Here is a 13,596-nt window from a genome sequence, read left to right as displayed (position 1 = left end):
CTTATGTCACAGTGGGCAAAATGAGAGTATCCGTTTTGTTTCTTCTTGTAAAGTTGTTCACATTGTTAATATAATAAGAAGGAATGAGTAAAAAGTAGGTGTGGAAGTAAAATGTTATGTGAAACATATATTTTTATTTTTATTTTGTGAGTAGACATTATCAATGTTTTCTGAGTTGAATCTGAATTTAAGATGTAAATACAGTTGTTCCTTATTATTAGTCACCTTTGAGTTTTGTTTTTGCTCAAAATGCAATTTTTTACACTAATCAAATTCTCAAGTCTTTTCATCCCATACTAGATAAATTACCAGAATCTGTTTGTCATAATAGGGTGGGATAGAAACAAAGAATTCATTGTAGAGAAAATTTAGTGAACTTAGCTTTCTTTCTCTAATTTATAGACAAGTCAACCCATTGGTCAGAAACCAAAGGGAGTCAGAACTTTTGGGGGGATTAAGGGGCAGAGTGGGAAATGCTGTGTATTGTATGTGAAGAAAGATGTAGAAATATATGCAAATATCGTTAAATTACTAAGCCTCAAGATTGAGACTGACTCTCTGTTGGAGACATTAGGGTGATTGTCCAGGGACTGAATTCAATAAACATTTATTTAGCTAGCTGATATGTAAAGCTCTTCACTGGGCACTCAGAACGTGTTGCTAAAACAACATTTATGGAACTTAAGTTTTGATAAGGGAATCTGACATGATATGTAAATACATAACTAGGCAGGTCCATTGAGGAGAGGTACAATGAAGCCTACTTTGAGGATTGTTGAGGGTAAAAAGATTGTGGGTGGGTTGATCATGGACAAGTTGGTCATGAAAGAGGGAACATTTGAAAATATTAGGATTCAGGAGGCAGGATGGGGAGAACAAGCTATACTAAGTAAATGGAATATTATAAACAAAGGTTGGCATTACAGAAGTTGTATTCCAGAAGAGTTTTTCATTTTGGCTTAAGTACAGAGTACTTGCCAGAAGTTGTATTAAGGTCAGAAAGGTCGGATGATGCCAGAATTTGGTCAACCTTAAGTGATAAATGAAGGGGTCACTGAGGATTTTTTGAGCAGATAAAAGGTGTTGACCAGAGCTATAAAATAAGATTGACAGTGTCCCAAAGGATGAATTGGACTAAGGGATCGGTGGAGAGTGGCTCCATAAATAACCTGTTCTGAAATCATTGGGGTAATCCAGATAAGTGGCAGCGGGAATAGTAGAATGATAAACTCCTTGAAGGCACACCCTGAGGTTTGTCTCTGTCTGCAGTGCCTAAAATAATGCTTGTTGAAAGGAGGTTAACTATGAGTTCCGTTCTAACCTTAAGATTCTGTAATTCTGATAAAGCACCAGACCCTACAAAATAATGATTTGACAGAATAAAATAAAACTTTTTGTCCTGAAAACCACATGACTCATGTGATTAGATCCAGAGAAAAGAGTTGGTAAAAGAGTAAATTAAAAGGTTCAAGGAAATGAGTTATTTCTAATTAGTGAAATGTGGATGAGATAGTACCTGAGCTGAGTGAAAAATGTTAATAGGCAAAGAGATTGATTTTTGATTCATAGATTGAGAGCTAGGTAGGAGTTATCAAGTCATGCAGGTAGTATAATCTCTATACTTTACAAATGAAAACTGAGGAGAAAGTTAGTTCTGTCTATGAAGTACATCATGGACACAGACATGAAGTCAGGAGAAGACTTGAAGAGGCCTGTACTTTTAGCAACCAAAAAACTGTTAAAAAAAAAAAAAAGGTAGTTTCTGATAATTTGGTTTTTTTACAAATTCTGCTGAATCTAATAAAAACAGAAACCAGCATAGCTCTTTGTATATAGTTTATGTATCCCTAGAAGGTTATTCTAATACTCTTGAGGTAGGCAGGGAACTCATGTCTTTAGATCTTAGATTTTTGCAAGCTATGTAAAGCCTTTTTTTTTTTTTTTTTACAAGAGAGAGATCCAAGGGAAGAGATAACTCTAGTTACCCCAGGTAGTGATGCACTTTTCAGTATGATTTCTGATTATAAAGGCTAGTATTAACAAAACTTAGACTGTATTTAGCTGTGATGTAATGTAAAAAGATGGTACCACCAGGGCATGGATATTCCATTTAACAACTGTTTCTTTTCTAGCCAACCTGGAAATCAGCATATTTGATTTGAACTAATTTGGTTCATATAGTTCCATATCTTAGAGTGTTAAGACTATATATGTATTCTATATATGTACTTTTTTTCTGCTATGAGAATATAAGCTCTTTGAGAGCAGGGGTTATTCCATTCCATTATCCATAAGCACCTAGCACAGTGCCTTGTATCTGGTAGGTACTTAGTTCTTGTTTGTTGACAGTTGAATGTTTGATTAAAAAAACCCAAAAAACTAAAATTTTGGTTTTAGTTTTATTGTACTAGGAAACAAATGTTGACCTAAACTGAACACCAAAGAGAATTGATGAGTGTAAATGGTCTTGTGTTTCTCTACATCCCCTCTGTAAGTAGTTTTACTGGAGGGATTTAAATCTACATCTTAAAAAATACCTTAAGAATAAAAATCTCTAGCAACTTTGGTAGAATAAATAGGACTATGCTATTTTTCCTCTTAGATTGTGAATTCCTTAAGGGCAGGAACTCTCATTTTTTTAAATCTCCCTTCAGCATGTAGAAATGTATTGCATATAGAATGTCCTAAGTAAATGTTTGTTGAACGTATATAAGTAAGAGTAACAAGATCAGAAATCACCAATTCTTTTCTAGAAGTTGTTGCAATGCTAAATACCAAAGAAATATGCATGCTGAGACTGTTGATGGCCTTCCAGGCTCAACAGGAAAAGAGCTTTTTCTCTTCTTACTGCTACTTAGTGAACCTAATGAAAATCATGGCTTATCCTTTGCAGGAGAGAGTCTGTTAGAATGAAACGGTTTCATCTTGGATCAGGGGTGGGGAACCTGTGGCCTCAAGGCCGTGTGTATCCCTCTAAGTCATCAAGTGTGGCTCACTGACTTAATCCAAATTTCACAAAACAAATCCCCTTAATAAAAGAATTTGTTCTGTAAAACTTGGACACTGTCAAAAGGCCACACCTAAGGACCTAGAAGGCCACAAGTTCCCCCATCCCTGTCCCTGGATGATATTTTACATTTGTTTGCTAGTATGAGATCCTTGGTGTTGATAAATCTGGCATGTTATTTTTATTTATGCCAGGATATTATATTTTGCTGGAATATAGCTTTAAAAATAATTTCATTTTAACTTTTAGGGCCATTTGTTTACATTTATATGAATTCTTTAAAATCCTTTAACTAAAATGGTTTTATCTGATCAAGTAATTCGCAAGGTGATTTTTTTTTTCTCAATGGAGAGTGTTAGTCTTGTGGAAGGAAATAACTTGTATTCACACTTTTTTAATAGGAGGTGCATCTCTCCACATGAATAGAATTTCACGTCTGGCCAAACACACAGCGGCATCGTTTTCATCACTCTTAGTTCAACTTTTTCAAGTTGTTTTAATGAAGTTGGGTTACAAATCAAAGAATTACAAATTGAAAAATTATGAATCTAAAGATTGTGAATCAAAAAGTTATAAGACGAAAAGCCATGAATCAAAAGGTATTTAATAAATTCTCTTCTGTTCCCACCTTTAGGTGCTTTAGAGGTGGAGAAAATACTGTACTTTTTCTTATGGCTTTTCATCTACAATTTCTTCTCCTGAAGTCAGTGCTATCTTCTTGTGGCTGTTTTTTCTGAGCTTACTGATACTAGTTTGTCTTATTTTTAAAGCTGAAAATTGACTGTTGCTTAAACAGTTGTGTCAAAGTATACTGCTATAATCTTTTTTTCAATATTATTATTCCTTGATTCATTTTACCTTTTTAAAACAAAGGTAATTGATTAAATGAATTGATTTTTAGTTCAGGACCTCTGTGCTGTATTTCTAAACTTTTTTCAAACAAGGTTTTCTTTCATTTGCTGCTGGTTTGGGGAATTCAGTTTACCAGTCAGTGCTTTTCTTTTTTTTAACCTTTCAATAATAAAACCTCACCAGCATTCACCTGTATTAGGTAGAGCTTCAGATAACTATTTTAAACTATCTCATTGCACTGGCTTCATGTAAAGCTAGAAGAATTTGAACTTGAGAGAGATGAATTTTTCTAAGCCTGTTTTGCATATATTGCAGCTCATTCGAATTACTGTGGGTGTGTGAATGTAAAAGAGTTTCTCAGAGAGGATGGTCACCTCAGTGTAAATGGTGAATCACTGTGTAAGTATGGCTTTATCCTATGTGTGAAAACATAGTCTTTGGCTCAGTTCTGCACAGGTTATAATTTTTTAGTGGCCTGATTGTATTATATTACATGAGTGACACATGCCATATGTCAATATCCAGAGCTAATATCTACTATTAGGTTAAGAAAGGAACCAGCTGTTTAAATACTTACTTATAGAAACAACTACCAGATTTCACTTACCTGATTGTTTTTGTTTTTTATTAATTGCTATTTTGAAATGACTGGACACAGGTCTTTTGATTGACTTACTTGCTTATTAATTTGTTAAATTAACGCTTAATTGTTACCACAACCAACAGGTGATGACTGTAAGGGGAAGAAACATCTTGAAACATATACAACCACCCACTTGCAATCTTCAAGGTCAAAAAGGGTAGCAAGGACCATTTGGCACACCTTTTCTTACGCAGGTTTACTCTTGAACATTTTTTGTTTGTTTTTTCTTTTTCAGCACTATTTCACAAATGTTAATCATTCATTGCTTTGTTTTCGTAAAAACTTTTAAGGATTTGAACTAATAGTAACTCACTTTTCAGTAGTCCTCTGAAGTTTGTAAAGCAGTTTCCTCATAACCCCTCTGTGAGAGAAGTAAGTAGTAGCTTCAGATATAAAGCACAGTCGAAATAGAAACTTGAGCTAAAAATATAGATAAATTGGTAGGGTGACTGTTTGCAGCTTTGATGGATGGAACTCAATTTTGTAGGGAGGTTTAAGTAAAATCAAGTTTAATTATTCTTCTGAGATACAATATTATTTTGCAAATAGACATATCTGAATTGTGTAATGTAGAACTTTTATATTAAACACATTTTGCCTTATATTTGCAAAAATTCAATGCTACTTTCAGTCTTAATTGGCAGTATTATAAAAGTCAGCAAGGTGTTATTTCATGAAAGTATGTGCTTTTCTGTTTATTTTTGATTCATGTATTTCAGAGAGAAAAAAATAGTAACTTTTTTCCTGTAAGGCTGCAAAAATTAGTTAAAATAAAATTGTTTTGTGAATTATCAAAAAAACGAATAGAAGGCTTCTTTATGCTTCAGTAAAAGCCAGTTATTACTGGGACCTTTTTATACTTTGAGTGCACAGATTTCAGGCAGTTAAAATTAACATGTATACAGCATTAGTGTCACTGTGAAAAAGGAACAGTAACTAAGGACTCTCATAAGCAGCCGTAGACTTTACAGACGTGTCATTTTAATGTAAAGGTATTTATGTTGTGTTTTGTTGAGATGTTTTCCCTCCCTGGGGAGAAGCCATGAAAAATTAAAAAAAAATACATCAGGTTTAAAATTCTGTCTGTAAACATCATTTCCCCAAGAGTGTTATGCTGATTTTTTTTTTATGGCTTAATTTACCATAGAATGTTGCATTCTTGTCATAAAATTTGGTAGTACTATTCTCAAATATATAAAAGAATTCTCCAACAGAATTATAAAACCTGGATTTTAAGAAATACTTTTTAAGATGACTGGTATATTGTAGATATTTTAGTTGGATAAGATATGAAAAAGTATAGAATTGAAAAATTATTCTGATTCATAACAAGTGCTTTTTCATAATGCTAGTCAATTTCAGTGAATTTCTATCCTTGATTTATGAATAATTATTTTATTGAAAGCAAGGAAAATACTTTGATTTTATAAAAAGAATGGTAAAATTTTAAAATAGCATCCAAATTTATTGGTTTGATAGGTTTATCAAGTGGAAGAAGGTGTTTTGTTATGTATTTAGAGGATGGTGTTGTGGTTATGTTGTCTGTGTGTGCACTCTGCATACACCTTTTATCTGTTGTAGGTTACTTTTTGATGCAAACACTACAAAAGATTGGAGCTGCAGGATGGTTTGTGTCCAGGAAGGTGTTGTCGTTTCTTTGGTTGGCTATTGTTTCCCCAGGTGGTTATTTTTGGCTTTTTATGCTAGCATGACCTGAACGACTTTTGGCAAATTAAGTATTTTTTCTGTGTGGTCTGATGACTTTCATTTTGGCTTCTTGAAATAACATTTTTCAGTCATTAGAAATGCTAATACCCTAGATTTGCTAGTTGCATAAGCGCGCGTGTGTGTGTGTGTGTGTGTGTGTGTGTGTGTGCGCGTGTGTGTGTGTGTGAGTGTGTGTGTGTGTGTGTGTGTGAGTGTGTGTGTGTGTGTGTGTGTGTGTGTGTGTGTGTGTGAGTGTGTGAAAGATCCGAGATATCAAATTCATCACTAGCAGCTTGATTTCAATGTAATTGAAGTGCATGGATTTAATGCTTTAAATAAATGTTTTTTCTTTTGCATCTTTTCTTGTGCATTTATGTATGGCCTGTGTTTTACTCTGTGGTTTTACTCTTAACCACTGCTGTATGACTTAGCCTTTTGTGGTGCATGTAAAAATCCTACTCACAGATTTTCTTTGATCATCTACTTTCAAAATAATCAGTGATTTTTTTGTTGTTACTTGGTTGTCACTAAAGTATTCCACTTAGATGCTTTGATTTCCTCAAAATAGTTCTACTTTTTATGTTTTATTTTTAGGGAAGGCAGCCTCTGGAGTATTTTGGTGGTTAGGAACTGGATGGTACCAATTTGTTACTTTGATTTCTTGGTTAAATGTATTCCTACTTACAAGGTAAGGAAAACTTTCCTCTAACATCAATTTTAGGTTTCAAAAGGGAGGGAGTCATTTTGTTATTAAAATTCACTCACTTTAATTATGGGCTAGGAATCATGGTTTGGTAAAAAGTATTGGAGCAATCAAAATCAGGTTATTTATATTGGAATCTCATAGAATAGGGAATAAGTCAAGTCATTCATGGACTTTTTTCAAAAAAGTTTTAATCACTCAGGTAGTTCTTTTCCAGTACCCCACAATTGAGCATGTAGCGTCTGACATATAGTAAGGAACCTGTTGATTGAATGATGTCTTAGACAATCCAAGGCACCATTATAGTACTGTCAGAAATGTAGCAATGCGTCAGATACATGGAGGAGAGGAATTTAGAACAAAGCATCAGTATATGCAGAATTCTAGTTACCAAAAATGTGTTACCTGAGCAGCTTAACGAAGCTGAAGATTTGTGCAGGTTAATGTTCGTTCACTCCTCTGATGCCTTTTCTCATCTGTACATAGTTGGTGTTATCAATAGTTAGTGAACTTAGGCAGATACTAGTCTATAATAATAATTACTGTGACATTAGAAATTTATACTTGTCATTACTGCATTTCTAGATTATGTTTCTCAGTTTATGAAATTGAGCAGATGGATAGAAATCAAGCTCCTGTAGGAAATAGCAGTGTTTTTTAAGGGCAAAGGTATTTTATATAAGATGCTTAGAAGGAAAATCATTGTGGTGAATATTATTGTATTCCCCCCCACATCCCTTCTTTCTTCCTAACTTTTTCTCCCAATCATTGAGACATGAAATTTCAGTGTTATCTTCCCCTCTTCTCTAAAATCCCTCCATATCCATTCTGTTGCCTCATCCTTTTCATTTTATCTTTTTAATATCTTTTGTGCGTTCCCCCTTCTCTCCTTTACCACCACCAACCTGGTGCAAGGAGTGTGGAGTCACCTCAAGCTTGGATTATAGCAGTAGCCTTCCAATTGGCCTCTCTTCCTCAAATTTCCCCTTACTTGAGTCCATCTTCTACTAAGCTATTGAAATGGTATTTGCAGATCAAACCATGTCATTCCCTAACTCAGTAAATTCTAATGGCACCCTGTTGTATTCAGGATTTAAATATAAAATCCTTTGGGTTTTAAAACCCTTTTAACATGACCCCTTCCTATCTTTCTAGCCTTCTTTCCTCTCCAATCTACATAGTCTTCATTCAGTGACACTGGCTTCCTTGCCATTTCCTTGCATATGGCGCTCCATATCTCAGCTCCATGTGTTTTCCCTGGCTGTCCCCCATGCCTGGAATCCCTTCCTTCCTCACTTCCACTTACTGGCTTCCCTGGATTCCTTCTAGTCTCAAATTAAAATTCTACCTTTCTTCATCTTATTTTTAGTGTTTTCCTTCTGAGATCATTTCCAGTTCTCTCTTACAGAAAGATATAGATGTAGATACATGTACACCCCCCATGTCTTACTTGTTCATAGTGGTTTACATGCTGCATCTTCACATTCACATGTGAACTCCTTGATGGTAGAGGCTGCTTTTACTTTTCTTTGTATCCTAAGCACTTATACAGTGCCTGGCACATAGTAAGTACTTAATAAATGCTTGTTTTATTTTTCAACTTCTGTTCGCTGCAAGTTAAACCTTTTCATTTTTATTTCCAGGTGCCTTCCCAAAATTTGCAAGTTGCTACTGTTACTTATCCCACTTTTACTTTTGCTAGGTATGTGATGTTTGTTTTCATTTTAAATTGATCATTCATATTTATTTTAATAATTCATGTTGAATTTTTAAAGATATTTCCCCTTAATTTTCTAGTTAAATATAATTTCTTGTATACTTTTCTGAAATTAGTTTTTTAAACTTTTTTTATTTTTGTTTTTATCTAAGGGATAGGCCTTTATTTATGGAACATGGAAAGTTTCCTTTCACTCTTGCCTATATTTAATTGGACAAGCATACACAGGACACAGAGGATAGATGAGTCCAAACACTTCTTTAAGCCTGATTCTTTCCACATTAATCAGCCTACAGAGGTAAATTGTTTATTTGACTTTCTTATGACGTGACTTTGTTAGATGGTTGATTGAATGTTTTACTCCACGCAGTAAATTAGTATAATTGTTAGCCAATAATAAGGTTCGGAGTGGAGGGAACACTGTTCTTTGAATTTATTGATAAAATTTTCAAATAAAGAAGCTTTTTGCCTTCTTTCGTGTTCTAAAAGAGTTCTGACAACATTAACATTCCTACTCCTACCCCCGTTATTTAGTTCATGTTTGATTTCATTAGCAATTGCTATTTCCTTTTTATTGGAGGAAAGTCCCTAAAATGTTTTGTAGACAGCCTTTTAAAAAACAAAAACCTTTGTTTGCTAGGGTTTTAACAATGGATTTTCCTATTTGAACTATTTTCTAGTATTTTACCATACCAGAGAAAGGACAGGTAAATAAGAATTCTTTGATTATATCTAAGATCCTTTTTGGTTTGGACTTTTTTTATAAAAAGAAACTTTGTTATTAGCCTGTAAAATGTCTTCAGCATTATCTTTGATTTGAAATCACTTGGAAATAATACCGTAAAAGTATCTAGAGTTGCATCTCAGTAATATTTGTAGCAATAATCTGAATAGTCAAGTGTTTTTAAGGAACAGACTGGGTTATGAAGTAGGAAACTTTCTTCATTTTATTTTTCCAGTTCTGTCAGAGACCTGCTCAACAGACCAAAGCATGATTTTTGGTAATTTCTGATACTGCAGAAAAGATTATAGGATTTTTTATTGATTTTTTTTTTAAATATTAGAAGAAAATCCTTTCGTGATCTTTAGCTTAGCTGTAGGCTGCTTTTACTTTCTCTCTAAAGTTAGAGATATTAAAATGTATATTATATTACTTTCTTTGTGTTTGGTAGGATAAATTGTGACCAAATGAAATTAGTGTTCAAAAATTTTGTGTGTTTTGAGATCACTTACTTTAAATTACCATTCAGTGAGTGGTTTTTTTATCTTTAAGATGGATTTTATGACTTTCCAACAAGAAAACGAATTCCGTATATTGAAACTGGAAGATCTTCTTGGAAAACTGTATGAAAAGGACAAGGTACTTAGTTTTTCCATTTTAACTTATGACTATTTTTCATCTTTCAGAATGACAACCAATAATCAACTTCAGTTAAACTAATTTTTAAAAATTCCTTAGTAATTATTCAAAGAATTTAAAACTTTTTTTGTTGTTGAACCTTTTATATTGTCCTTATGAAAGAATGTTAGTCAAAAACTCTTAAGACTAACTTGGGGGCTACTGATTTTCATGTTCAGTAAGTAGTTTCTCCTTTTCTTATTTCACGATTCTCTTCCGTTTCAGTTAATTAGCAAGTATAATTTTTGAGTTCATACTGTGTACCTAGCCCTGTGCTAGAAGCTGTGGGATGCAAAAAGACTTGCAAGATTAGGTATCTGTCCACGTGGATCCAGTGCCAGCACTAATAAATGAAGCTTCTAGTACGGAAGTTAGTTTTTTCGTTATAATACGAGAGGTTGTCATCTGCATGAGTGTATGTGCTCTGTCTTGTCATCATTAAACAAACTATTCAACAAGGATTTATTAAGTACCCTACTATGTGTAGGAACTATCTATTAGAAATATACCTATACTCCTCCAACTCTAAAACAAATTGCAAGTTTGGAAATGAGAGAGCATTTATAGGATATCACTAGCCATGCTCACATGTTTTATAACGTTGGCTCTCATAAAACATGTATGTCCAAGAAAAAAAAGATATGGAAGAAAATATTCTTATATTTGCTCCCTGAGTCTGTCAGTTCTCTGTCTGGAGGTGGATGGCATGGTTCACCATGAGTCCTTTGGAATTATGATTGGTGATATTGTTGATTAGAGTTCCTGAGTCTTTCAAAATTGATTATCTTCCAAACTGTTAAACTTTAAAGCTGCTACGACGTACATTTCTCTCCTGGTTCTGCTCACTTTACTTTGCATCGGTTCAGACAATTCTTCCCAGGTTTTTCTGAAACTATGCCTGTCATTATTTCCTTTTTTAAAGAAAAGTTCAATATTATTTTAAGTTGAGATTCTCTCCCTCTCCCAACCTCTCTCCTACCCATTGAGCATGCAAGAAGTAAAAAAAAACTCATTGCAGTATGAAGCCATACAAAACAAATTCCTTCATTAGCCATGTTCTGTAAAAAAGGAAAAGGAAAAAAATATAACATTTGAGTCTCTCAGTAGGTTTCTGTCTGGAGGGAGACAGCATTTTTCATCATAAGTTCTCTGGATCATGGTGGTTCATTGTGATCTGAATTGCCCAGTCTTTCATAGTCAGTTATCTTTACAATATCATTGTCATTGTGTAGACTGTTCTTTTTCTGCTTACTTCACTTTGCATTAGTTTATAAAACCTTCCAGGTTTTTCTGAAACCATCCCCTTCATCATTTCTTACTGCACAGTAGTATTCCATTGTATGCACATACTATCACTTGTTTATTCATTCATGGGCTTTTTCTTGGTTTCCAGTTCTTTGTTACCACAAAATGTGTTGCTATAAATATTTTTGCCTCTATGAGCCCTTTTCCACTTTGATCTCTTTGGGATGTGGATGCGAACCTAAAAGTAGTATTGTTGGATCAGACAGTATGTATAGTTTAATAGCTTTTGGGGCATAGTTCCACTTTGCTTTCCAGATTGATTAAAATAGTTCGCAGCTCTACCAGAAGTGCATTATTGTGCCTATTTCCCCTTCCCCTCCAGGATTATCCTTTTCTTTTTTTGTCATCTTAACCATCTGATTGGAGTGAGTCAGTTGTCTTAATTTGCATTTCTCTGGTTATTAGTGATTTAGAACATTTTTTCCCCATGGCTAATGATAGCTTGGAGTTCTTTCTCTGAAAACTGTCTGTTCATATCCTTTGACTTTTTATCAATTGGGGAATGGCTAGTATTCTTATAAATTTGACCTTGTTTCCTATGTATTTTAGAAATAAGACTTTATCAGATAAACTTTGCTGCAAAGATTTTGTCCCAATTTCTTGTTTTTAATTTTTGTTGCACTGGTTTTATTTATATAAAAACTTTTAATTTTGTGTGATCAAAATTATCCATTTTGCTTTCTATGTCTTGGTTTGATCATGAACTCTTCCTCTGTCCATTGATCTGGCAGTTAATTTCTTCCATGCTCCACTAATTTGCTTATGACATCACCCTTTATGTCTAAATCATGTGGCTCTTTTGAGCTTATCTTGGTATATGGCATATGGCATGAAATGTTGGTCTATGCCTAGTTTCTGGCATACTACTTTCCCATTTTCTCTCAAATTTTTGTCAGTGAGTTCTTGCCCCAGCTACCAGATCATTGGGTTTATCAAACATTAGTGTACTGTACTCATTTGCTTCTATATATTGTATATTTTGTCTGTTCTACTGATCAACTTCTTTATTTCTTACCTGCTGCCAAATTACTCTCATAATTACAGCTTTGTGGTATAGTTTGAAATCTGATATGCTAGTCTCCTTTCCCATTTTTCCATTGATTCTGTTGATAGTTTTGACCTTTTGTTTCTCCAAATAAATTTTGTTATAATTTTTTTCTAGCTCTACAAGGTAATTGACAATTAGTATGACAATAAATAAATAAACTAACTTAGGTAGTTTTGTCATTTTTATTGTATTGACTTGGCCTTCCCATGAGCATTTAATGTTTCTCCAGTTATTGTGATCTTTCTTTATTTGTGTGAAGAATGTTTTGTAATTGGGTTCATATATTCCTGTGTGTTGTGGCAGGTAGACTCTCAAATATTTTATGCTGTTTTTGATCATTTTAAATGGTGTTTCTCTTCTTACTGTTTTTTGTTTGTTTGTTTTTGTTTTGCAGTATATAGAAGTACTGATAGTTTGTACAGGCTTATTTTATGTCCTGCAACTTTGTTGAAGTTTTTAATGCTTTCAGTTAGTTTTTTAGTTGACTCTCTAAGGTTTTCTAAGTAAATCATCAAATTATCTTCAGAGAGTGATAGTTCTGTTTCCTCACTACCTATGCTTATTCCTTTAAAATCTTTTTCTTACCTTATTGCTGCAGGTAAGCATATCTAGTACAATATTGAATAGCCATGGTAATAATGGACTTCCTTGCTTCCCCTTCTCTCCCCATCTTATTAGAAATTATTCTATTTTATCTCCATTATAAGTAATGCTTGCTTTTGCTTTTAGATGCTATTTATAAGAAAAGCTTGATTTTATTCCTATGCATTCTATGGGTTTTTTCCTCTTAATGGGAATGCATGTTATATTTTGTTAAAAGCTTTTTTTTATATCAAAAGAATAATATTTTTGTTATTTTTGTTGTTAATATAGTTGGTTTTCCTAATAACTGTAGTTTTCCTGCAGTCCTGGTATAAATCCAGTTTGATATTGTATGATCTTTGTGATATATTGCTGTAATCTTAAAATTTTTGCATCTATATTCGCTAGGGAAATTGGCCTGTAGTTTTCTTTTTCTGTTCTCTTGGTTTAGATATTAAGACCATGTTTATGTCAGTAATAGAAGGAATTTGGTAGGATTCCTTTATTTTTTTGAAACAGTTTATGTGGTATTGAAGTTAATTATTCTGTAAATGTTTAGTAGAATATACTTGTAAATGCATCTGATCCTTGGGAGTTTGTTTATAGCTTGTTCAATCTTTTTTTTTTTTTCTA

The 13,596-nt window shown here is 33.5% G+C and overlaps 1 protein-coding gene across 13 annotated transcripts in view; it reads left to right on the top strand.

The window, feature by feature from the left end:
- Nucleotides 1-13,596, top strand: part of SUN1 (Sad1 and UNC84 domain containing 1) — a 76,361-nt gene that overhangs the window by 45,753 nt on the left and 17,012 nt on the right. For 8 of the 13 annotated variants that reach the window (XM_072597786.1, XM_072597782.1, XM_072597784.1 and 5 more), the window contains exons 7-14: nt 3,409-3,606; nt 4,175-4,258; nt 4,586-4,696; nt 6,084-6,182; nt 6,804-6,897; nt 8,556-8,614; nt 8,782-8,927; nt 9,903-9,989. In XM_072597786.1, the coding sequence (XP_072453887.1) occupies nt 3,409-3,606; nt 4,175-4,258; nt 4,586-4,696; nt 6,084-6,182; nt 6,804-6,897; nt 8,556-8,614; nt 8,782-8,927; nt 9,903-9,989 (878 nt within the window). The remainder of the gene's footprint in view (nt 1-3,408; nt 3,607-4,174; nt 4,259-4,585; nt 4,697-6,083; nt 6,183-6,803; nt 6,898-8,555; nt 8,615-8,781; nt 8,928-9,902; nt 9,990-13,596) is intronic. The other 5 variants (XM_072597788.1, XM_072597789.1, XM_072597791.1 and 2 more) reach the window with 5 other exon arrangements.

The sequence above is a fragment of the Notamacropus eugenii genome, chromosome 3, assembly GCF_028372415.1.
Source record: "Notamacropus eugenii isolate mMacEug1 chromosome 3, mMacEug1.pri_v2, whole genome shotgun sequence".
In the NCBI taxonomy this organism is placed as follows: Eukaryota; Metazoa; Chordata; class Mammalia; order Diprotodontia; family Macropodidae; genus Notamacropus; species Notamacropus eugenii.
The sequence above is the reverse complement of the archived record's forward strand: the minus strand, read 5'-3'. Positions and strand labels throughout refer to the sequence as shown.